The 27,424-nt window shown below is 38.8% G+C and overlaps 1 protein-coding gene across 1 annotated transcript in view; it reads right to left on the reverse strand.

Annotated features, from left to right (window-relative positions):
- TOM1L1 (target of myb1 like 1 membrane trafficking protein) overlaps positions 1-27,424 on the reverse strand; it is a 58,528-nt gene that overhangs the window by 1,618 nt on the left and 29,486 nt on the right. Inside the window, exons 8-14 of the mRNA XM_045984426.1 lie at positions 26,397-26,530; positions 20,965-21,025; positions 20,471-20,588; positions 19,502-19,598; positions 6,864-6,915; positions 4,621-4,723; positions 4,082-4,163 (exon numbers count right to left, since the gene is read on the reverse strand). Of these exons, the coding sequence (XP_045840382.1) occupies positions 4,082-4,163; positions 4,621-4,723; positions 6,864-6,915; positions 19,502-19,598; positions 20,471-20,588; positions 20,965-21,025; positions 26,397-26,530 (647 nt within the window). The remainder of the gene's footprint in view (positions 1-4,081; positions 4,164-4,620; positions 4,724-6,863; positions 6,916-19,501; positions 19,599-20,470; positions 20,589-20,964; positions 21,026-26,396; positions 26,531-27,424) is intronic.

Here is a 27,424-nt window from a genome sequence, read left to right on the forward strand (position 1 = left end):
CATCATCTCTATACCTCATTTATAGTAATTTTTCATGGCATCATTCAGTCCTTCCTATTTGTCTTACGTAGGCCTATACCTAAGAAAACATCTAAACCTACAAATACAACATTGATGCAGTATAGTAAAACATGGCTGGGGAAAGAAAATTAAAAAAAAAATCACAGCACTGTGAAGCCATGTTCACCAATGTTATGAGGACCCAAGAGGGTCCAGAAATTTTAATATATTTCCACAAAGTTATTTCAACTTTTTTCACTCCTCAAATCTCTGGTCCCCCTCCTCTTACCACTCTTGGTCAGAAACCTCACTTAAAAGTAAATTAAATGCCGTGGTATGGAAACTTTCTCATCTCCCTATCACCAAATCTTCAAGTCTTCGTCGTCTTCACCTATAGCACCCTCTGTTTCTGGCTACACCTGGCTTCTCAAACGTTTACTCACTCAGTCTTCCCCCTTTTTGAACTTCTGGTCTCCCTATCTATTAGATCCTACTGGTCAGCATTCACAGATGCTCCATCGTCTCCTATTTTCTAAAATCAGGCAGTCCTCAATCCCATGTCTACTTGGAGTGATCATCTCAGTAACTTCTTGCTACCAAGCCATTGTCCACCATCCCTTCATATGGAAGTTTATAGTGTCATCTACACTGACCATCCCTACTTCCTCCCCTCTGTTAACACACTAAAATCTGGCTTCTGTCCCCATTAATCTAGCAAAACAGCTTACACCAAGGATTTCCTTCTACTTAATTCATTAACTAGTTTTCAGTCATCATGTCCTCTTTGATGGTTCATCACAGTTTTGTACTCCCTCCTAGTTTCCAAATTGCTCTTCCACATCTGCTAATAATAGGGTCCCTATTGCTCTCTTTGCTCTTGGCGTTAGCTGTTCATTTTCTTGAATGTGCCCAAACTGTCTACTCACAGTCTTTGTACCTGTTACCTGGGCCTACAACACTGATTCCCAAACTCGTCACCTGACTGATAATTGCAGGTCTCAACCTTACTGTCACTTCCTCAAGCTTTGTCTACCCCTCATTTAAATTAGTTCTACCTGTTAAAATCTTTCAAGTCACCATGTTCTTTCATACCATTAACACGATCTGTAAATATATGCTTGCCTGTTTTCTTTTTCTTTTTTTTTTTGAGTATGTTCCATGGATACAGAGCTTGAATTAATGACCCTGAGATCAAGCGTCAGGCACTTAACTGACTGAGCCACCCAGGTTCCCTGATTTCTTCTTCCACGCTAGATTTAACCTTCATGAGGATGGGGAAGATGCCTAACACTCAACATTATAAATTAGGCATCAGTCATTGTCCTTGGCATATAGTGTTCAAGCATTTGCCAGATGAATCATGTGCACATGTATGTATACAACTTCATAAATATTGTACTCATCCTACCAGAACAGGAATTCTTTTTTTTTTTTTAAAGATTTTATTTAAAAAAAATTTTTTTTAATTATGTATTTTTATTTATTTATTTATTTTCACCGTAACAGTAATCATTGTTTTTGCACCACACCCAGTGCTCCATGCAATACGTGCCCTCTCTATTACCCTCCACCTGGTTCCCCAACCTCCCACCCCCCCCCCCTTCAAAACCCTCAGGTTGTTTTTCAGAGTCCATAGTCTCTCATGGTTCATCTCCCCTTCCACTTTCCCTCAACTCCCTTCTCTCCATCTCCCCATGTCCTCCATGTTCTTTGTTATGCTCCACAAATAAGTGAAACCATATGACACTCGACTCTCTCTGCTTGACTTATTTCGCTCAGCATAATCTCTTCCAGTCCCGTCCATGTTGCTACAAAAGTTGGGTACTCATCCTTTCTGATGGAGGCATAATACTCCATCGTGTGTATGTACCACATCTTCCTTATCCATTCGTCCGTTGAAGGGCATCTTGGTTCTTTCCACAGTTTGGCGACCGTGGCTATTGCTGCTATAAACATTGGGGTACAGATGGCTATTGCTGCTATAAACATTGGGGTACAGATGGCTCTTCTTTTCACTACATCTGTATCCTTGGGATAAATACCCAGCAGTGCAACTGCAGGGTCATAGGGAAGCTCTATTTTTAATTTCTTGAGGAATCTCCACACTGTTCTCCAGAGTGGCTGCACCAACTTGCATTCCCACCAACAGTGTAAGAGGGTTCCCCTTTCTCCACAACCTCTCCTGTCTTGCTAATTTTGGCCATTCTAACTGGTATAAGGTGATATCTCAATGTGGTTTTAATTTGAATCTCCCTGATGGCTAGTGATGATGAGCATTTTTTAAGAATTCTGGGGGTAATTGTCAGTCAAAGTATTAAAGCTGTCTGATAGCCATTTGTATGTCTTCATTGGAGAAGTGTCTGTTCATATCTTCTGCCCATTTTTTGATATGATTATCTGTTTTGTGTGTGTTGAGTTTGAGGAGTTCTTTATAGATCCTGGATATCAACCTCTTCAGAACAGAAATTCTTAACCTAGGGTTCATGGACAACTAGTGATGTGAAAATTCCACAACTTTTTTTACAAGGCTTTGTGGTTTTCCTTAGGGAGAATTTCCTAAGGTGAATTTTAATGGAATGAAACACCCTACCCCTCAGAAAGTAAGAACCACTATGGTAGAGGATTCCAAAGCTCCACTTCTCTTCTCACTCTCTCTCAAATTTAATATCTGTTGCACTGCCATACCTACTTATAATTTCCTAATTAACTGGAATACGATAAACTCCACTTCCTCTTTGGATGCTATGTGATTCTGATTCCTTAAGTGACAAATATATTCAGTGATATTTTATCAACCAGAATGACTTAGGGAAATTTTGCAATCCTACATGAGGAAAAAAATATTTAATGAACTTCTTGGGGTGCCTGGGTGGCTCAGTGGGTTAAGTCTCTGCCTTGGGCTCAGGTCATGATCTCAGCGTCCTCGCATCGAGCCCCACATCAGGCTCTCTGTTCAGCAGGGAGCCTGCTTCCCCTTCTCTCTGCCTGTCTCTCTGCCTACTTGTGATTTCTCTCTGTCAAATAAATTTAAAAATCTTAAAAAAAAAAAAAAGTATTTAATGAACTTCTAAGTCTGTTAAAATTCATAAATTATTCCAAAATGGATCACTGCATTATTGGTTTAAAACCAGGGGTCAAACCTTCAAATGTTTAACACATGCCAGGCTGATCAAATAAATGGACAAAGAGGGCCAGCCGGGGCCTGATCAATTGCAGCACATACCTTGCCTTAATTAGAACTACTCAGTTCTAATGTAGTGCTAGCATTTAAAAATGCAGGCCTTGCTTTGCCACAGTACCAAAAGAATCCACAAGACCAGATACATGTATATATTTTTTATAATATCCCAATTTTTAATTTTTGGCAATTAATTTTTAAATGCACGGTTTAAATTCCACATAGATCAAACAGAACACAGCTATAAGGAAGGCACTGCCTAAAGGCTGTCAGTTTCCTAACAATGGTTTCTATAAACGTGCTTTAATCCTTTTTAAGAATTCTGGGGGTAATCGTCAGTCAAAGTATTAAAGCTGTAATGAGCCTACTTACTGTTGCATAAATATTTATATACACTTGAGCAACATGATATCATAAAATAATGCTCTAAGACCTTCAAGTTAAGAAGACACATTTACACTAACTAATGCTTTATTAATTCGTTTTAAGTTGACATAAAGAGTGAAGACTAAAAATTTTTTTTCTGATTAGTAGTCAAAGAACAGTTAAAATAATCCATCAATGTGGTATTACTTATGTCACCAATTAGCGAATATAGTGCCCTTCTCAAGCTGGAGGGAACCTTTCTCCCAAGGCATCTGTAGGGAACCCGTTAATGTACACGATGGTTCTGGTTATTTCTTAATGTGCAGCCCCAGCATTTTTATTTTGTAGTCATAAGGCCGAGCACAGTAAGACCATTAAGAGCAACAGCCTCCATAAAACCTCATAAGTCATTTTTAATAAGGTCATCAATTTCTGCCAAGACCTAAACAAAGTTAAATGTAAAACCAAGCCCTGTTAGCTCTGTTACCAAAAGGAACCAAGACGAAAAATAAATTAATCATTTTGTAAATGACTTACTCTGTAGTGACAACAGGAGCTAAGGGATCAAACTCCATTACCTCGTAGTAATTGGGTGGCTGGAGATCATTCTTCGTCAATGCTTTAGGTAAAAAACAAAAACAAACAAAACACCCAACCAGTAAACACACATTGTATTTTTCAAGAACACATGCACAATTAATATTCTCTTTATGATTCATACTTCAAACATTAGACTCTAAGAAACCCTGACAACCAGGAATAAATGCAACTGGTATTCTAATGCTACTCCCACATGCAACAAATCTATATATAACAAAAGGTCTTCCAAACTTCAGCTAAAGATCCATTTACCTCAGCATTCCAAATACAACATTCAGCACAACGCAAGCATTTTTATAATCTAATGTCGGTCACAATGGTATCTGCCATGCATTTACTTCATGGAGCTTAAAAGGGCATATGAAGTCTTCATTTTTCCTCTCTATATACCTATTTCTAATCAGAAGTAAATCTCTGACAGACTCCTATATTCTCACCAGTTTTCTTTTTCAATGCAAATAATAGGTCTCAAGTACCTGGATGATTGCTGGGCAAGGAAGGCAATCTCTGGCTTGATAGTGTTGCTGGAATTTTCTGCAGACTAACTGGCTGTAGTACTGGATTTGAATATTCTGGAAACTGAAGAAAGCATAGCACAATGTTTAAATAAACATTCTACATTAAGCTTTTCTTTTGTTTGTTAGATTCCCAGGCTTCTAACTGGCACTATTCCAAGAACCATATACTCTCAATTGGACAAGAATTAGAAATTACGAACTATTACTTTTTTAGGTAGTAACCATTTATAACACTTACTACTTTTCTCTCTGGTTCCATGCCCACTATACTTCATTTCCCATACAAAATGTAAAATTAACATGTTGCTTTAAAAAAAAGAAAATGTGTGGCTCAGTCTAGCTTCTGTTGTTTCCCATTGACTAAAAAATCTCACCCTCAAACAGGAAAATAAATCTTAACCCTACAGAAGGGCATAAGGTGATGACATCAAATCAGAACTGATAAAGTCTTAGAAATATCTTTCTTGGGGCGCCTGGGTGGCTCAGTGGTTTAAGCCTCTGCCTTCGGCTCAGGTCATGATCTCAGGGCCCTGGGATCGAGCTCCGCATCAGGCTCTCTGCTCAGTGAGGAGCCTGTTTTCTCCCTCTCTCTCTGCCTGCCTCTCTGCCTACTTGTGACCTCTCTCTCTGTCAAATAAATAAATAAAATATTTTTAAATAAATAAATAAATAATATCTTTCTTCTTGTAAAGTCCTCATTCATTTCACAAATACGTCCTGGGCACCTACTAGATGCCAGGCACTATAAATAAAATAGGCCAAGTCCCTGTACCCTTGAAGCATACAATCAACAAATGTAAATAGATGTCCGATAACAAGTACTCTTAAAAAAAACAAACGAAAACCAAACCCAGGCTAACAGGGAGAAGAAAGCCTGGGGTAGATGGGGTGGGCTATTGCTGTGATAGTAGTGGTCAGGGAATGCCTCACTGTTAGAGCCCTGACTGAGGTGGGTGCTGGGAATACCTGAGGGGACACAAGGTCATCACTGAGGCAGAGGAGACCAGTGTGGCTGGAGTAGAGTGAGCCAAGGAAGAGAGGTGAGGTTAGAGAGGTAATGGGAGAGGAGAGATCAGTGTTCCAGGTTTTTATAGAGTAAAACAGAAGAGGAAAAATCATAGGTGGCTTTAGAGCAGTTAAGTACTACATGACTTGACTTTTTTTCCCCTCCCCTCTCCTAAGACTATTCTGGTTTGAGAATGGACTGTATGATGGGGGTGGGGGTGGAGAGGGAGGTGAAGGCTAAGGCAGGGTAACCTGAGGAGGTCACTGCAATATCCATGTGATGGCCTGGACTGGGATGCAGAAGTGGAGGCAGTGAGAAGTGGCTAGAAAATAGTATGCCGTGAAGGGAAAAGGTGAAGAGGTAGAGGTTAAGCACTGTTTTCCAAGGTTTTGACTTAAGCAACTGAAATAGTGGAGGGGTCCTTTATTGAGGTGGGGAAGCCTGAAGGAAGAGCATGTGGAGAGCCAAGACTGGGAAGAACACAAAAAGAGATTACTCGGAAGGTGGATTTGTGAGTTCTGAGTTTAGGGAAGGGGTCTGGGCTGGAGATAACAATTGTAAATTGTCAGAGTCTGAATGGTGTTTTAGGATACGAGACTAAAAGACTGGAAGAACAAATGTGGAAAGAGAAGTCTGTAGCCTAAGCCCTGGGGTCTGCAACCCTGAATGGCCAGTAGAGGACTGGAGGCCAGCAAAGGAGATAGAGAGGTGGAATTAAGAGAACAAAAGTGAGTGGTGTCTGAAAGGCACGTGAGCATAAAAGGAGGAAGTGAGTGATTCTGTCACCTGCTGCCAATAAATCAGGTAAGATGAGCATCGAAAATTACAGTAGTAGATTAGTAATAATGGAAGTCACTGGAGACCATGAGAAGGGCTATACCAGCACACTGGGAGGAATGAGAGCCTGTATGAAACCCATCAAATAGGATGGAAGGAAAGAAGAGGAGACAGCTACTGTAAACACTAAAGGAATTTTGATCTGTAACCATTTTTCTAACAGAAGTAAGATTCAGCCTGCCTATTTTGAAAGGCTATAAAGAAGATAAAGAGAGGTCCTAACAAGGACTGTATCAACAGGTTACAGAATATATAACACAACACTGAACAGAACATGAGATTTAATGACCGGGAATTCCTTCTCAGCCATGATAATCTGCTGCCTGAGGTGCTGCCTGGGAAGGGTCTCAGTACTTACACTTTCATATGTAGGACTTGAGGTGATGTTTTGGCTGGTCCTTTGGGTAAACCTAGGAGAGTATGACAAGACAGCTTGATTACCCTACAGTGAGAGCACAAATGCAAAAAGATGACTTCCTATGAACAAAATCTAAAATAAACATTCAGACTGCAATGAAATATTAATTTTATGTAACAACGGCCATCTGGTTTCATCAAAAGCCCATCAGCTTTTGATGCCCAAATACCAAAGAGAATAAAGACAAAGCACTATCCCATGGCAGTGGTAGCCCCGAGATCCTAAAGTATACATAATATACTAGTGAGAACAAGCCGTCAGTTTTTCCATCAGAGAAGCTACCACCCTGTCATTTCCTGAAGGATGAGAAGCAATCCAGAGTAGAGGTTAGGAATGAGGTAGGAAGGGCCCTAGTTTGATGTAATAGCAAACACACTTCGGCTTGTCTTTCCACTGAGGGCAACTGAAAAACCTGGAAAGGATGCATGGACAAATATTTGAGGGCTGATAAGTAAATAGGATAACTGGGAAAGAAGACTAGATTTTGAGTATCACCAAATCATTGTGAATTTAACTCCCCCCCCCCCCCCCCCCCCCTGTATACCCAAACCTGAAAGCAATGCAGCCTAAAACCCAAGAGTGGGCAGTGAGGACAGCCAGTTCTGGGGGAAGCTCTTTTGTTCTCACTCAAGGAGCAGGAGACAGAAATCCTAATGCTCAGAGATAGTGTGGAAATCCCTTTCCCCCTTTTTTCTTTTTCCTCCTGTTCTCTCATCCTCTAAATCTGAGGCAATCCCAAAGTGGCTGAAGTGACAGGAGAAGCAAGAGGGACCTGCAGAGGTTTATTCATCAGAGGGAAGCCTTCTTCTCCGACAAGTGTTAACTGTGATCCCAAGGACAGCACAAACACTGTCTTGCTGTTTTTATTTTTTTCTTTTCTGTCCTACCACTTGGTCCCAGACACATGCACAGTCAAGGAAATGCATCTCATATAACAGGGCAACTGAATCTCCAGCTTTCTGACCGGAGGAACAAAAAGGCAAATCCTAGAAAAGCAAAGCACCAGAGAAATAACAAAGAGGGGAGAATTCAGAAAAATCTTAAAGTTGTTTATGACATCCTGTGCTCACTCCTTGACCTGTGCCTCTGTGGATTTGATCCCAATCAGGATGCAAAAGATACTGAGAACTAAACACATAGCCATCCAGACCTCAGAGTGGCACACATTAGACAGATCAGAATAGCACAACAAAGCTTTGAAAACATAACTACTTTGGAACCAGCGACCTCCATATTACCAAATCCAGCACAAAAGCAGTAGGCTAAAGCTGAAGCATGAACCCAAGGAAATTGTTTGCCTTCTAAAATCAAAACAGCCCCATCCTCGACAGGATATAAATAAGAGGAAGTGTATCCTAACATTAAAAATGCCCAGGATACAATCCAAAATAACTAGGCATGTGAAAAACTGGAAAAATTTCAACAGGCAAAAGAAAAGGCAATCAACAGAAGTCGGTATCAAGAGGACACAGATGTTAAAATGATCTCAGATTTTAAAGCAGCTATTATACACATGCTTCAACAAGCAACTGTGAACGCTCATGCAAAAGAGATGGAAAAATAGAAAGTTGTTTCAAAGAAAAATAAGATACAAAGAAGAGCCAAATAGTAACTTTAGAATCAAAAATATAATAACTGAAGTTTTAAAAAAAAATTTACAGAATGAGCTCCCTAGAAAAACAGGGATGACAGAGGAAACAGGCTGCAGAGAAATCCAAGATGGCAGAGGAGTAGGACACCTTAGTTTTGTTAGGTCCCAGAAATGCAGCTAGATAGCTATCAATTCATTCTGAACACCTGTGAACTCAACCAGCAATCGAAGAAAATAATAGCTGCAACTCTACAAATAGAAAAGAGACCACTTTCTGCAAGGTAGGAAGTGTGGAGAAGTGAATCTGAGGTGATATATTAGAAGTTAAACCATGGGGGTGGGGGGCTCTGTAAGCTGACTACCCAAAAGTGATAGAGCGGTAGAGCGTAAAATCAGGACTTTTAGAAGTCTGCTCTGGTGAGGGACATCCCAGCCTGAAAGGCGCTCAGAGGGCAAAGCAGGGCAGAATCTTAGGTGGGACAGTGTATGGTCTCAGAATCAAGGTGCTAAATGAAGAAGATATGTAGCCATGAATACTTTATTCAGCAAGGCTGTCATTCAGAATAGGAGAGATAAAGAGCTTCCAACACAAACAGAAATTGAAAGAATTTGTGATCACTAAACAGATCTGCAAGAAATATTAAAAAGGAGGGCACGTGAGTGGCTCAGTTGGTTAAGCATCTGCCTTTGGCTAGCATTGGGATCCTGGGGTCCTGGGCTCAAGTCCCACATTGGGCACCCTGCTTATTGGGGAGTCTGCTTCTCTCTTCTTCTGCCCCTTCTCCCTGCTCATACTCTCTCTCAAATAAATGAATAAAATCTTTTTTAAAAATCTAAAGAAATATAAAAGAGAATTCTTTAAGCAAAGAAAGGGCCCAAAAGTAACACAGACCAGAGACAATATAAACAAACAGTGACTTTACAGGTAATACAATGGCAGTAAATGTGTATCTTTCAATAGTTACTCAGTGTAAATGGGCTAAATGCCCCAATCAAAATACAAAGGCTATCAGACTTGATGAAAAAACAAAACCCATTGATATGCTGTCTACAAGAGACTCGTTTTAGACCTAAAGACATCTCCAGAGGGGTGGAAAACAATTTATCATGCTAATGGACATCAAAAGAAAGTTGGGGTGGCAATCCTTATATCAGACAAATTAGATTTTAAACCAAAGACTATAATAAGAGATGAGGAAGGAAACTATATCATAAAGAGTCTATCCAACCAGAAGATCTAATAATTGTAAATACTTATGCCCTTAACATGGGAGCAGCCCATTCTATAAACCAATTAATGACAAAACTAAAGAAACACATAATAAAATAATAATAGGGGGCTTTAACACCCCACTCACTGCAACAGACAGATCATCTAAGCAGCAAAACAACAAGAAGCAAGAGCTTCATTATTATTATTATTATTTCATTATTTTAACTTATTTTTAAATTAACACATAATGTATTATTTGTTTCAGGGGTAGAGGTCTGTGATTCATCAGTCTTATACCCAGAGCTCATTACAACACATATGCTTCTCAATGTCCATCACCCATTTACCCCATCCCTCCACCCCTCTCCCCTCCAGCAACCCTCAGTTTGTTTCCTATGATTAACAGTGTCTTATGGTTTGTATCCCTCTCTGGTTTTGTCTTGAAACAAGAGCTTTAAATGACACACTGCACCAGATGGACTTCACATATATATTCAAAGCATTCCATCCTAAAGGATACACATTCTTCTTGAGTGGACATGGAATATTCTTCAGAACAGATCAAATACTAGGGTCACAAGTCAGATCTCAACCAGTACCAAAAGACTGGGATCATTCCCTGCATATTTTTGGACTATAATGCTTTGAAACTGGAACTCAGTCACATGAGGAAATTTGGAAAGAACTCAAATACATGTAGGCTAAAGAACATCCTACTAAAGAATGAATGGGTCAACCAGGAAATTAAAGAATTAAAAAAATTCATGAAGACAAATGAAAATGAAAACACAATTATTTAAAATCTTTGGATGCAGCAAAGGCATTCCTAAGAGGGAAATATATAGCAATACAAGCCTTTCTTGACAAACAAGAAAGGTCTCAAATACACAACCTAACCTTTCACCTACAGGAGCTGGAAAAAGAATAGCAAGTAAAGCCCAAACCCAGCAGGAGACTAGAAATAATAAAAATCAGAACAGAAATCAATGAAATAGAAACCAAAAGAACAGTAGAACAGATCAATAAAACTAGAAGCTGGTTCTTTGAAAGAATTAATAAGATAATTAATAATTAATAATTAAAGATTATTAATAATTAATAAGATAATGAATTCTTATTAATAAGAATTAATAAGATAAACTCCTGGCCAGACTCATCAAAAAGAAAAAAAGGGTGACCCAAATGAATAAAAATCATGTGTGAAAAAGGAGAGATCATGACCAACACCAAGGAAATACAAACAATTCTAAGAATATTTTATGAACAACTATATGTCAAAGAATTAGGCACTCTGGAAGAAATGGATGCATTCTTAGAGACATATAAACCACCAAAACTGAAACAGAAAGGAACAGAAAACCTGAAAAGACCCATAAAAAGCAAGGATACTGAAAAAGTGATAAAAAATCTCCAAGAAAAGGTGGCCAGGACCAGATGGCTTCCCAGGGGGAATTCTACCAAACATTTATTTTTTTAAAGATTTTATTTATTTATTTGACAGACAGAGATCTCAAGTAGGTGAAGAAGCAGGCAGAGAGAGAGAGAGAGAGAGGAGGAAGCAGGCCTCCCGCTGAGCAGAGAGCCTGATGTGGGGCTGGATCCCAGAACCCTGGGACCATGACCTGAGCCAAAGGCAGAGACTTTAACCCACTGAACCACCCAGGCGCCCTCTACCAAACATTTAAAGAAGAATTAATACCTATTCTTCTGAAGCTGTTCCCAAAAATAGAAATGGAAGGAAAACTTCCAAAGTCTTTTTATGAGGCCAGCATTATCTTGATCCCCAAACCAGAAAAAGACCCCACCAAAAAGGAGAATTATAGACCAATATCCCTGATGAAGATGGATGCAAAAATTCTCACCAAGACACTAGCCAATAGGATCCAACAGTACATTAAAAGGATTATTTACCATGACCAAGTGGGATTTATTCCTGAGATGCAAGGGTGGTTCAACATTTGCAAACCAATCAATGTGATACACTACATTAATAAAGGAAAGGACAGGAACCATATGATCCTCTCTGTAGATGCAGAAAAAGCATTTGACAAAGTACAGTATCCTTTCTTGATTAAAACTTCACAGTGTAGGGACAGAGGGAACATACCTCAGTATCATAAAAACCATCTACCAAAAGCCCACAGTAAAAACCATTCTTAATGGGGAAAAATTGAGAGCTTTTCCGCTAAGGTCAGGAACAAGGGAGGGATGTCTACTACCACCACTGTTGTTCAATATGGTACTGGAAGTACTAGTCTCAGCAATCAGACCACAAAAAGAAATAAAAGTCATCCAAATCGGCATAGAGGAAGTCAAGCTCTCACTCTTCGCAGATGACATGATACTCTGTGGAAAATACAGAAGACTCCACCCCCAAATTGCTAGAACAGGAATTCTCAAAATGGCAGGATACAAAACCAATACACAGAAATCAGTCAAATTCTATATGCTAACAATGAGAGGAAAGAGAAATTAAGTAGTTGATCCTATTTACAATTGTAGCACCAACAACTGTAAGATGCTTGGGAATAAACCTAACCAAAGCGGCAAAGAATCTGTATTCAGAAAACTATAGAACACTCATGAAAGAAATTGAAGAAGATAATAAGAAATGGAAAGATGTTCCATGCTCACAGATTGGAAGAACAAATATTGTTGAAATGTCTGCTACAATACAATCTACACATTCATGGCAATCCTTACCATAATACCATCAACTTTTTTTCACAGAGCTGGAACAAATAATCCTAAAATTTGGAACCAGAAAAGACCACATGAATAGCCAAAGGGATCTTGAAAAAGAAAACCAAAGCTGGTGGCATCACAATTCCAAACTTCAAGCTCTATTACAAAGCTGTAATCATCAAGACAATATGGTACTCACACAAAACCAGACATACAGATCACTGGAACAGAAAAGAGAACCCAGAAATGGACCTCTATGGTCAGCTAATCTTTGACAAAGCAGAAAAGAATATCTAATGGAAAAATAGTCTCTTCAACAAATGGTGTTGGGAAATTTGGACAGCCACGTGAAGAATGAAACTGGACCATTTTCTTATACCATACACAAAAATAGATGCAAAATGGATTAAAGACCTCAATGTAAGACAGGAATCCATCAAAATCCTAGAGGAGAACACAGGCAGCAAGCTCTGTGACTTCAGCAGCCATAACTTCTGTCTAGACCTGTCTCCAAAGGCAAGGGAAACAAAGGCAAAAATGAACTACTGGGACTTCAAGATAAAATGCTTTTGCACAGCAAAGGAATGAGTCGACAAAACCAAAAGACAACCGACAGAATGGGAGAAGGTATTTGCAAATGTCTTATCAGATTAAGGGCTAGTATCCAAAAATCTATAAAGAACATCTCAAACTCAACACCCAAAGAACAAATAATCCAATCAAGAAATGGGCAGAAGACATGAACAGACATTTCTCCAAAGAAGACATAAAAATGGACAACAGACATATGAAAAATATTCCACATCACTCAGCATCATGGAAATACAAATCAAAACCACGATGAAACACCACCTCACAACCAGTTGGAATGGCTAAAATTAACAAGTCAGAAAATGACAGATGTTGGTGAGGATGCAGAGAAAGGGGAACCCTCCTACAATGTTGGTGGGAATGCAAGCTGGTGCAGCCACTCTGGGAAGCAGTATGGAGGTTCTTCAAAAAGTTGAAAGTAGAGCTACCCTACGACCCAGCAATTGCACTACTGGGTATTTACCCCAAAGATACAGATGCAGTGAAAAGAAGGGGCACATGCACCCCCATGTTTATAGCAGCAGTGTCCACAATAGTCAAAGTATGGAAAGAGCCCAGATGTCCATCGACAGATGAATGGATAAAGAAAATGTGACACATATATACAATGGAATAGTACTCAGCCACCAAAAAACTTAAATCTTTTTTTTTTTTAAATATTTTATTTATTTGACAGAGAGAAATCACAACTAGGCAGAGAGGCAGGCAGAGAGAGAGGAGGAAGCAGGCTCCCTGCGGAGCAGAGAGCCCGATGTGGGGCTCAATCCCAGGACCCCGAGACCATGACCTGAGCCGAAGGCAGAGGCTTTAACCCACTGAGCCACCCAGGCGCCCCAAAAAACTTAAATCTTGCCATTTACCAATGACATAGTGGAACTAGAGGGTATTACGCTAAGTGAAATAAGTCAATCAGGGAAAGACGATTATCATATGATCTCACTCATAAGTAGAATTTAAGAAACAAAATAGGATCATAGGGGAAGGGGGGAAAAATAAAACAAGATGAAATCAGAGAGGGAGACAAACCACAAGAGACTCTTAAACATAGAAAACAAACTGAGGGTTGCTGGAGAGGGGGCTGCATGGGGGGTAATTGAGTGATGGACATTAAGGAGGGCATAATGAGCATTGGGTATTATATAAGACTGATGAATCACTGAACTCTAACTCTGAAACTAATAATACATTATATGTTAATTAATTGAACTTAAATAAAAGATTTATTTATCTAAAAAAAAGAAATAGGCAGCAGACTTGAACTTAAATCAACAGAAATTATCCTATCTTAAGGAAAAAACAAAACAAAAAACAGAAAAAGAGTGAAAAAAAGTAAGGAACAGAACTCTAGGCATTTACCAGACAATGATACCAGATCTAATATTTGTGTCAAGAGTCCCAGAGGAACAGCAGAACATGTAGTGTTGAGCAAGTATTTGAACTATAAGGCTAAAAACTTCACAAATCTGGTGAAATACATATACCCACAGATTCAAGAAATGCAGTATAGTAGGTTGAATGGTGCCCCACCCGCAAAAGATAGCTCCTTGTCCTAATTCCTGGAACCTGTGAATGTGACTTGATTTGGAAATGGATCTTTTCAGATGTTTTTAAGCTAAGGATCTTGAGATTTTATTATTATATTAATTGAATTATATTAATTGAATGAGTCTTAAACCCAATGACAAGTGATCTTAAAGAAAAAAGGAGAGGGAGATTTGAATCACACAGATCAGACAACATGAAGGCAGAGGCAGAAAGTGAAGTGATGTGGGTCAAGGCAAGGAAGAAAAAAAAAAATGCTAACAGTCACCAGAAGCTGGAAGACATGAAGAATGCTGCTAGTCTCTAAGAGTCCTTCAGGGAGTGTGGTCCTGCAGATTTCGGGTTTCTAGCCTACAGAAGTATGAGAAAATTAATTCCTGTGGTTTTCAACCACCAAGTTTGTGGTGATTTTTTTTTTTGATGGCAGCCCTAGGAAATGAATACTCTCAGCAAATCCCAAACGGAATAAACCAAAAGAAATCCATGTCCAGACATATCATAATTAAGCTGTTCAAAATCAGGGGAAAAATTCTTAAAGTGTAACATAGAGAAAACAGCATATTATCTATAGGAGAACAATGATGTGAGTGCATATAGACTTCTCATTAGAAACCACATAGGCCAGAAGAGGGTAGAGGAATGTTTGAAAACTGAAAGAAAAAAAAAAAAAAACACCAACAACTCATCAACCCAGAATTCTGTATCCATTGCAAACAACGATGAAGTAAAGACATTCTCACATGAAGTAAAAGGAGATTTTTCACTGCCAGTAAACATGCTCTAAAAGAATCTCTAAAGAAAATTCCTCAGAGAGAAGGGAAATCATATAAGAAAATAAAAGAAGATCAACAGAAATGGCAAATATTGGGTAGGCTCCTCTTCTTGAGTTCTTTAAAATATACTTGAGGGTTGCACACAAAGAGTATAACATTGTCTTGGGTTTTTTTTCAATGTAGATATATACAATAACTACAATATAAATGGACGATCTCTAAATTTCCTACATTTTACTTTAAGTGGTAACATACTGAGTGTACTTGGACTAAAATATTATGTACATTGCAATCCTTAGAGCAACCATTCCCCTCCCTCCTCATATTATAAACTACACAAAGTTACAGTCAAACTCATAGTAGATAAGATGGAATAATGAAAACATTCAAACAATCCAAAAGAGTGCAATAAGGAGGAAACAGAAAAACAACAACACAACAACAAAGAGAACAAATAAGTTACATAATGTTAAACCTAAATCCAAACCTAAGTACATTAAATGTAAATGGTCTAAAAGTACAGTTAAAGACAGAAATTACAAGAGTACATAGAAAGGCATGACCCAACTATATGCTATCTACAAGAAATGCAGTTCAAATATTTTTATATAGTTAAAAGTAAAAAGATGAAAAACAATTTACCACACAAACACTAATCAAAAGCAAGTTGAGTGGCTATATTAATATCAAAGTAGACATCAGGGCAAAGAAAATCAGAAGGGATGAAAAGGAGATGATACAGTGCTTTAAGGGTCAATTCACCAAGAAGACACAGCAATACTGAATGCAGATACACTTAATAACAGAACTTCAGAATATATGAAGCAAATGCCAATTTTACACAACGTTTTCTAGAAATGGGACCCACTGTATGATTCTATTTAGACGCCATGTTTGAAAAGACAAACTACAGCGACAGAGAACTGACTGGTGGTTGCTGGTGGGGCGGGGGTGGTGGTGAGTGTGGGACAGTATAACTATAAAGAAATACCACAAGGGAATTTGGGGGGTGAAGAACTATCCTGTATCCTGTAGTGGTGGTCATATGATCTAGACATACGTTAAAACTCATAGGACCACACACCAAAGAAAAACAATTTTAAATAGATGAAATTTCACCTTATGGAAATTTTAAAAATAAAATTAATTAAAGCAGAGAAAGAAAAAAAAGAAAGCAGGCACTGAAATCAGACCCACTTGAATTTGAATCCTTGACCCCTGTGAATTTGCAACACCTTTGGGCAGGTTAATCCTCAGCCTTGGTTTCTTCACTTGTGAAGAAATGAGAGTGATGATATATCTATCTCCCAGTCCTATAAGGAGCACTAGTAAGTAATTTAGTCAAACTTATTCTTGTTAGTCTGTTGCCAGATAGTAAGTGGACTATAAATATGACCTATTATACTTTATCCCATAATCATGGTTTTTCAAGATTCATTTCTGTAGAATAATTCCATCACTCATTTGTTTCGTGATGGTAAACAACAAAGACAGAGGGGTGGAAAATTCTCGAGACTCTAACATATTTTTGATGGCTAATTTTGCCTTTCATGTGTGATCTCTGGCACAGCATTTAACCCACAGTACACACATAAGGTAACTTTAGTGCTTCAATTCCTGACACTATTATATAGCTTCACTCAGGTATAAGCCCTTCTGAAAATTAGAAAATGGATACAAAAGTCTTAGCCTAAAAAACAAAATATTGATATTACACATTATCTTTTATTCCAGTGAATTCTAAGAACTATAATTATTTTGATATCTGGATGTTGGATGGACAACCATTATAGGGTTTCTAAAGTATGATCAGCAAAGTACTGTATTATGATTCTCCTGGGATGCTTTTTAAAACTGAGGAGTCCTGGGTGGTTCAGTAGGTTAAAGCCTCTGCCTTTGGCTCAGGTCATGATCCCAGGGTCCTGGGATGGAGCCCTACATCGGGCTCTCTGCTCAGTGGGGAGCCTGTTTCCTCCTCTTTCTCTGCCTGCATCTCTGCCTACTTGTGATCTTTGTCTGTCAAATAAATAAACAAAATCTTAAAAAACACAAACAAGGGGTCCTACTACTGAGTCAGAATTTTGGGGGCCAGCAATTTTACTTTTTAATAACACCCAAGTGATTTTTATGCACACTAAAGATCCCTGATACTACAGATTAAAACAAGCAGCTATTAGGTAGGATTTGATCTTTTTATAAGCTTTATAGAGACATTTTTATAACTGGATTTCATCTATATAGTCACTTCTCATTACACAACACGATTTGCAGGATAAAGGAAAACAGAATCAGTTACTTTGGATCACATTATTTACTAAGCAATTCCCTGGAAATCTGCCTACAGCATTGCAGCATCACTTGCATCACAGTTATGTGATGGTACGGACTGACTAGTCATTTACAACACAGCCACTGACACTTTTCTTTCCCAACACATGAAGATTTCCTCAGTCCTCTTCTTCCCTTTTGTTTCTCTTTCTTCCCACTTTGATTCTCCTTTCTCATTTCCCTTCTCTGTCCCCGCCCCCCAACTCCTTTTAAGTAGAAAAGTAATTCAGTGCTTGAGTACAAACACGGGGCAACTCTAAAAACATGTCTAAATCCACTGATGTGAAAACCCATGTATTTTTATCAAGCTATGCCAAGCTATGTTGAATGAAAAACAAACGCAAGGTTCATAGGGGTATGTAGAGTATGAGTATGCTGCATTTAATAAAGGAGAAAAAAAATCATATTCATTATTTACCCAAAGACACTTTGGAAGGACAAGAAAGAAAGTGGCTACCAGGGTAGGAGCAAGATGTGACATAAGGGGAAACAATGGGGTGGGGTGAGATCAAGTACTGTCCTTGCAGATCTTTTTATATCATTTTGATACCTGAATCATGGAAATCCATTGTCTATTACCTAAAATACTACTTTTAAAATAAAAAAAACCAACAAACCAGCCTTTCAGACTGAAAATCCAACTTCTGTTTATTTTTTGCTATATCTAGTGTATCCAGCTTCTCCTTGACCTTAAGAGAATTGTGCCTTTTTCAGTTTCTTCTGCATCCTTCTTGGCTTTCTTAACACAAAGAAGCAAATGTTTATATTATTTCCTACTTTCTTATGCAAATATAAGAAAGTATACATACATTACTTTGCACACTTTTTCACTTCATCAATAATATATTGGTGATTGTTCCTCACAGGGAGTCTACTTTTGTCCCCTGGTTATGTAATAATACATTGTGTAGATATTAAGGCCACAGCTGATGCATAGCTGAGTCATTTCCAATTATTGGCTATGCCCAAATGCTGTCAAGAATAATCTTGTGAACACCTCATTTTGCATAAGGAAGTATGAATTCCTAGAAATGAGATGGTGGGTTCAAAGGCAAATGCATTTATAATTGTAACAGATATTACCACTTGCCCCTCATAAGAATTGCTCATTTTATGATAGTATCTGTCTTTCCACAGCCAGTAAAGTCCATTAACAAACATTTAGACTCTTACCAATCTGTGAGGTAAAAAATAAAAAGTCGCTGTAGTTTAATTTATACTTCCATAATTTTAAGTAAGGTTGAGCATCACTGCATCTGTTTATGGGCCATCCATATCTCTTTTCTGGTGACCTATCAATTCATCTGACCTGCTTCTTCATAACTTATGAACTTGGGCCATTTCTATTCCCTAAATCTCAGCCTCTTCTCCTGTAAAATTGGCATAATGACAACAGCATAGATCCAAGAGTCTTTGCAAAGATTAAATGGAATAAACAAACACAGCTTAGCAAAGTGCCTGGCACATGGCAAGTACTCCGTAATTCGTGTGGCTATTTTTTTTGTTTTACCTCCCTTGTTCAGTTCCCCTTGTTCTTCCCCCATTTCCTGTTACCACTGAAAAATAAATAATTATTGGAAGGCTTACCACCTAGACTGCTGTATTAGGGGGTACATATAGCATCTCAGGAATCTTTGCAAGAACCCTAGGAAGTATTCTCAGAAGAAAAATGAAGGTTCACCCTGGTGAAGTCTCTCATCTAGGGTCACGCAGCTGGTAGGAGGCAGAGCTGAGATTCTAACTCAAGACTGTCTGATTCCCAAGTCTCTACTTTTCCTCTTATGTCATATTTTCTTAAATATAAGGAATCAGAAGAAGATGGTATTACCTCTGCAGTATTACTGGACATACTTACAAGGGTGTTTCCATATTTTCCAAGGCTAGCAAATCCACCTGTGGATGAAGACTGGGGTTCAAGTTGTTTGTTACGGCAGGACTTGGAGAGCTAAAATCTAGAACACAAAATGGACTTGTTTGGCTTTAAAAACATTTTGTCATTCAGTCATTCTGCTCAATTTTCCACATTAAAAACAAAACAGATATTTCTGCCACCGCAAAATCATTTCCTCAAATGGAAATTAAAGGACATTATTAAATGGTAACTGGAAAGAGAAGTGCGGCCACAAAAAAGGGATATTGTGAAGGTAACAAATGTTATTATATTGGGTTTTCGGAAATCCCAAACTGATCTAGAATGGAAGGGATTTTGTGTGTCTTCTCCTCTCAGGCACAAAAGTAAAAAGCCAGGACATGTATGGAGCCCTACCCTCTTCTCCCCAAGCTCTCAACTTCCTATAATCCTGAGACACCCCAAAGTAGGAGAGTCTCCAAGGTTGGGTGGCTATGAGGTGGCAGACAGAGGATTTCAACTTGGACTTCTACCTCAAAAACCTGTGTTTTTTTTTTTCCTCCACATTTCACCACCATGCAGGTCAGTCCTCCTAATTCCTAACTTTCTCTATCAGCATCAAAAATATTCCCTTACCTAATGCTGCAGCATAGCAGAGAAACCCAAAGGTCATAGTGTGTGGTACAGAGTGGTTTTAAGTTTGGCCATGATGTTGAACCACCTCTATAAAAGTAGCCCAGGTGAATTTGATGAGATTCTAAGCCAGGGGATGAGTTTCAGGGATCCCCCTCCCATATAACCCACTTCTGGGTTTGACCCAACCATTTGCCAAGGAATAATTACATCTCCTGATACAGTTCTCTGATATTCAAACGGACTTCAGTCCTTCCCAGGTTGCATTTAATCATGAAACCAAGCAGAACTGTTTCATATCAAGTTCTTCTGCTGGTCTGAAAGGCCCATGTGCTTATTTACTTAAGTCTGAAAGCTGAGCATTCACGGTGTTGAGTTCTCCCAGAGTGGCCCTAGGCATTGGAGGACTAAGCCTAAGGTCCAAGAGATCACAGGATGGGGCAGAAGGTTCACTGGTAGTCTGAAAACAAACAAGAACACAATTCAGAAAAAAAAAATGTCAGGTAGTTTATCATGGCTTTCTCCCCAGGGACTTTTTTTTTTTTTTTTAAAGAAAAATCCTATTTGGATGCATCTCAAAGGAGAACTCTATTCAATAGGCAACACTCGTACTAATCACATCGCACCATCTACGTGAGTTGTTGCTTAATCAATCTTTTTATGACCTCCCACTAGTAGCTTAATAATATTGAGTTGTTAAGGAAAATACCACCACCAAAACCACTCCAAATTGTTAATGAATGTCTCCTCTGTTTTAAGACTTGTTTCAGGTAAGCCTTATTCCCTACAATTTGTAAAATGTTCAATTACTTTTTATAACATTTCTGTTCACTTACATTGGCATCTTCCCTCTGGTTCCTATTCTGCTCCAAAATCCTTTGTTGGTTCCGAGTGAATCTGTTTGAGAGTTAGAAAAATATAAGTATTTGAAAGAAAAAAGATATGAACATGCTATAATCCTTAACAAATTATTAACATGCAAATATTCAGGAACAAAGATAATCAGCCTCATCCCCACTGACTCCCAATAAAATATGTTAGTAACTTTTCCATTTTATAAGGGTAGTAATGCCTTTAGAAAAAACTGTGAGAAAATGAATATATATTAAAAACTAGTAACAGGGATGCTTGCATGGCTCAGTTGGTTGAGTGTCTGACTTGATATCGGCTTGGGTTGTGATCTCTGGGTCATGAGATCAAGCTCCATCAAGCTCCGTATTGGGCATGGAATCTGCTTGAGGTTCTCTCTCTCTCCTCTGCCCTCCCCCCAACCCCACTCATGCGCTCTCTCTCTCTCTCAAAATAAATGAAATCTTAAAAAAAAAACAACAAAAAACCAAAACTAGTTGTAATTCCATCACCTAGAAATGGTCCCTACTAATATCATGATGTATTTCCTTTCGGTATCTTTTTCTGTAAACTAATCTATTTTTAAACTTATTTGAGATTATATTTCACAGAGTTCTGTATCCTAATTCAGTTGTGTTGTGAGCATTTTCCCAGTGGCTGCATATTTTACCTTATGAACATAGCATACATTTAACTACCTTTTTTTTTTTTAAACAACCAACCAACCAACCAGATTTTATCTATCCATTTGAGAGAGAAAGAGAGAGAGTGCACACGAGTGGGAGAAGAGGGAGAAAGAGTGAGGGAGGGGGAGAAACAGACGCCCCACTGAGTATAGAGTCCAACACAGGGCTCAATCCCAGGACCCCGAGACGATGACCTGAGATGAAGTCAGATGGTTAACCGACTAACCCACCCAGGCGTCCCCACATTTAACTACTCTTAAATCTTTAACTTGTTTCCAATCCTGCCATTATACTGTTCCATAAAAATTCAAATACATTCAACCTATTTTCATTGTTTCTCTTGATTTTTATGACACCTGATATCTACTAAAAATACTGAACTTTACAATTTTACATTGCCCGGACATTGGGAATAAAGAGAGGCAGATAAATAAATGAACAATAGTTTTGAAAGAATAGCAATGTTGAAGGCAGTAGTCCAAGGATCAAGTGTCAGCTTGAGGATCGTGGATATAACTTCTGATCCTCAGTTCTCTACCTGCTAAAAGAGGATAGCAGCATTTGAAGCACTTCCTCAGAAAGTTATTTTCAGGGGTGACCCCTAGAAAGATAATACAGGTGGATTAATGCAGAAATGCTTTGCAAACTAGGAGTTGCCTTAGAAACATACTAAATTAGAACATGCACTTAGGTTTAAGGATTTTTCCCTTTCTAAAACACGTTTTTTTCCTCCCCCTCCTTATGGCACTAGCTTCTTGTACATTAGTTATGTGCTGGGTATGAATCACCTTCACAGATCAACGCTTGAGCAACAAACTTCTGTTTTCGTATTTGCACAACTCTTCTCTAGATGTAATGAGCAGAGACTTTAGGGGATGTTGGAATAGGGCAAATGTATTTTGCACATGGATGGATGAGAATCTTTGGGAGAACAGACGGAAGACTGTGATGAACAGAATGGAGATCCCCCCTTCTGAGATATCCATATCCTATCACGGGAACAGTGAATGTGTTAGCTTGGAAGGCATATGGAAGGTTGCCTTAATAGGAAGACCTTAGAGGCGCCTGGGTGGCTCAGTGGGTTAAAGCCTCTGCCTTCGGCTCAAGTCATGATCTCAGGGTCCTGGGATCGAGCCCCGCATCGGGCTTTCTGCTCAGCAGGGAGTCTGCTTCCTCCTCTCTCTCTGCCTACTTGTGATCTCACTCTCTGTCAAATAAACACATAAAATTAAAAAAAAAATAGGAAGACCTTAATAGGGAGATTAGCCTGAACTGTACAGATGAGCAATGTAACTACAAAGGCCCTTAAATGTGAAGAGACAGGCAGAAGAGGACGCGAAAATGACACAATATTAAAAAACTCAACAAGACGACGTTGGCTTTGAAGATGGTGGAAAGGAATCATGAGCCAAGGAGAGTGGGCAGCCTTGAGAAGCTGCAAAAGTTAAGCAAATCTAGAGGATTCTCCTCTAGAGCCTCCAAAAATGAATATACCCCTATTGACACCACGATGTTAGCCTGGCAAGACCCATTTTTGGACGCTCACCAAACTGTAGGGTAATATGTTTATGCTGTTTTGAACCACTAAATTTGTGATCATTTGTTACAGCAGCTATAGGGAACTAATACACCAAGACTATGATCTTTTCCAGAGGCAAAACATTTTTCTCTGAAGCTTCAGACTTCGGACTGCAGTTGCTTTTGGAACATATGGTTCAGAGCTGAACCGGAAGGAGCCATTCACAGAAGGAACCCAATCTTGATATCTAGACATTCCCCTTCAGAAGAAGTTTTTAGTCCATGGTCTTAATGGTTTGTAATAGAATTCGCCAAAATGGAAACCAGAAGGCAGCACTCTGCTGACAGCCATGTGGTCTTCCTGAGCTATCTTCCCGCTTAACCAAGATTTATGTCCCACAAAACAAAAGGTAAGAAGTTGAGTTTGCTCAGTGCTCAGACAACACTGGTTGCTGGGCTCACATACTCAGTCAACGCATAGTCATCTTTTCACATGAAGGGCTGTGGTCACTGATAAGGTAGTACATAAGAGACGGTGAAGGAAAAAACTCATTTCACAGCTACCGGTTTTATGTCACCGATTCTCTTGGTTCATTCATGGAGCAACAGAAAAATCTAATCAGTAAGTTAAACGGCCCAGTGGGATACTTATGGGGAGGAGGGAGAAATTAATATTAATGAGTGTCAACATGCTAGCACTTCCCAAGGTGTTTTTATATACATTAATTCATTTAGTTCTCAAAACAAAAATGAAACCCTGAAAAGAGCTAATACAATCCTCTTTAATAGACAGGAACAAACTTAAGTCTTAAAAAGGTAAGCAATTTTTCCAGAAATCATCAAGATTTGATTCATAAAAAAATTTTTTTTGAATCCAGCCCTGTTCCCCTATTTCCCTTATGAACCACTAAGTAGGGTCCACACAAGGGAAAACTGTCTCACCCACAATGCCAACATCATTCCTATTGAGAAATGAGGATCTAGAAAAAGTGTGGGGAGCTCAGATGCTCTAGAATTACTAGGACAGGAAGTCCTAGGGATAGTTTTGGAAAGAGACCATGAGACTTGCCTGGAGCTATGGGGCTTTTTTTTTCCCCTTATTTTTTCAGGTTCCTAATAATGGATCTTCGGGTGCATTTATGTACACCGTTTTACACAATATTTTAAAAGCACTGAAATAAGTTGTTTTATAAAAGTAATATTGTTAATTCAGAAAAAAACACAAAAAAACAAAAAAAGAGTTTAACTGTTAACTCAGATTCATTTGCTTTAACTTATTAGGAAACTTTCAAACCCATAGGAAAGTAAGAGAACAATATACTGAACACCTCTGTTTTCCTCAGCTAAGTTTGATAACTGTGTATCTTTTGCCATATTTGCTTTATGTATTTTTTGCTGAAGTATTTAAAATTATATGTTATATAACTTTATTACATTTATATTAAATATATTGTTTAATATAAATATATTAAAATATATAACCATGACATTTCATCCCTAGATATTTTAGAAGGCATTCTCCAAAAATAAAAACATTTTTCAGCTTAACCACTGACTTAACCATTGTATTTTCCCCCTTAAGCTCTTAATATTAATTAATATTCAATCCAGGGGTGCCTGGGTGGCTCAGTGGGTTAAGCCGTTGCTTTCAGCTCAGGTCATGATCTCAGGCTCCTTGCTCAGCAGGGAGCCTGCTTCTCTCTCTGCCGCTCCCTGCCACTCCGCCTGCTTGTGCACTCTCTGACAAATAAATAAATAAAATCTAAAAAAAAATTAATATTCCATCCATATTCAAATTTCTCCCATTAGCGACTAAATGTTTTTTAATGTTAGCATGCTCAAAGTAGGATCCAGGCAAAGCCCACATACCTCATTTGGTTGTTGTTCCTTTATTTTTTTAATTTTAATTTTTTTTAACCTTTTGACCCCTTCTCCCCATTCCTCTCACCTCCCACCTCCTGTGTCTCTAGCAAGCACCACTGAATTCCTCTGCACCTACGAACATGGTTGGTTTTGTGTTGTTTTGCTTTTCTTGTTTTTTTATATTGTTGTTGTTAGATTCCACATGAAGCTATATTTTCATACATTGAGACAGAGGAAGAAGTCAACTGTCAGTCTAGGCATGCCCCAGCTCCTGGTAGGGGGCAGGGAGGTTGGATCCTGGCTGCTCACTCTCTTCCCAGGCCTATGTGCTTTTCTGTAGCTTCACAAACCCTCCGAGCTCCTGCTCTGCATCGTGTTCCATCTATGCCCACTCATTTTGCAGTACTCACCACACCTGCACTTCCTCATCAACACTCCCCTCCCTCCTCTCCACTTGGATTACATCTGGCTGATACTCTTACCAAGCAGACCTCCGCACTTTGTTTCACTGCACTTATTTCAATTTCCAAGTGTGTCTTAATGGTGTTTTTCTGACTTAGAGCCTTGTCCATTCCAATAGATTATAAGACTCTTATTTTGATGAATGAATGAATTAGAAACTAAGATGCCTAATAAGTGAACTGGGAAAGACAGACTATTATGGAGCGCTTAAACAAAACAGCTTATCAAAAGGAATTCAAAGCACAGACCACAAAGATACTGGTTACACGGTGAATAAAATCGAGAGAAACAGAAGTGTATGTTCTTTACATGATCACAACTATTAAAAAATGTAGAAAAAAGACGAAAACATTAGTGACAAAATGATGAGTATTTAAAATTTTTGCCTTCATAGTTTTTTGAATGGAAATTAAAAAACAACTATGCTCATATACAAAATGTCCTCCTACTGCTCTGGTGTTGTACAGACTGTTTTCTTCATATACAATGTCCTCCCCTCTCCTCTGCACTGTTCTATGTTCTTGTCCATCTTGAACTTAGGATAAACCTTACTCTTACTGAGATGCTGTTTATACTGTTCTTCTGTTTGCGTCTACAATGCGCTCATTGCCGACAGTATCAGGTGAGTAAGACCCAGGCCCTGCTGTGGTCAGATGTTTATGATGCACGAGAATGCCCAAGAATGCTCCTAGCACTGAGTAGATGTGCCCTTACTCTTGCAAGCCATATCACAACCTCCCAGAAGGCCAGGACCACATTCCCTCTCTTGGAAGGAAGGCAGCCTTGATCTTAACTGCGTATTTACCCCGCAGGTACTCTTACAAGAATGCCGAGCCACTGTGAAAGAAACCACAAGTGGGAGAGGGTGGAGAGGATGCACATCAGCTCACCTCTCACATCCAAGGAGGGCGTTATTCAAATCCTCATTCACTTGAATTAGCTCAACGGTAACGTCTTCATTCTCCACCACTATGAGCAGGTCCATGATCCTCTCCTGCATCTCCCGACCTGTCTTATAAAGTTTCTGTCAAAGAAAGGAGAGACATTTCGTTTTCCATGCTAGGGAAGTCCTACAAGGAACTGAGTACCAAGGCGTGTATGCTGGTTGATCACGTCCCCCATGAGTCACCTACGGGAGATTACCAAAGTATTTAATTATGTAACACTCGTCCTTCTTATCAGAAGGCGATGAGTTACACATGATTATATTTTCCTCTAAAAACCAAAATAGGTGTCATAAGAATACTACGGTACACTGCACAGAACACTAGACTAGAAATTAGAACTGGTATATGGGAATTCTAGAGGTACTGCTTACAGCTGCAGAATACAGAAATCACCTGTTTTCTAAATCTCAGTTTCCTCATTTGATAAATGAGTTATACTGGTTGCCACATCTATCTCAAGGGGTGACATAAAAAGCAAATGAGATATGAAATGAGGAACTCTAGGACTATAAAGCACTACATAAAACACAAAATGCTTACTGTTGCTATGAGTGATAGAGAAAGAAAGTAGTAGTTAAAAAACATTTATAGTGGCACAATTTTCCTATTACATTTTACTTAAATAAATATTTAAAGTTTACAATTACACTATCAGATTCCAAGGTAAACTGAACCAAAATTAAAAAAAAAAAAAAGGTCAGGGATACTATCCTTGTTAGGACTACTTGGAGTCACTGCATTAAGCCAGGACTCCACTCCCCAAACTAGCTTTTCTTCATAAGCATCACAGGCACCTACAGCTGACACACTGATTCAGAATCTCCAGGGCTAAGGGTCTGGGAATCTATTTTTTTTTTTTTTAAAGCAAGCATCCTGAAGTGTTTCTTATGCACACTGACAATTTGAAAACTGCTGCCTTACAACTTATATCCTTATAGGTAAGCCTGAGCAGCATATAACATACTCATATT

The sequence above is a fragment of the Meles meles genome, chromosome 18, assembly GCF_922984935.1.
Source record: "Meles meles chromosome 18, mMelMel3.1 paternal haplotype, whole genome shotgun sequence".
Lineage (NCBI taxonomy): Eukaryota > Metazoa > Chordata > Mammalia > Carnivora > Mustelidae > Meles > Meles meles.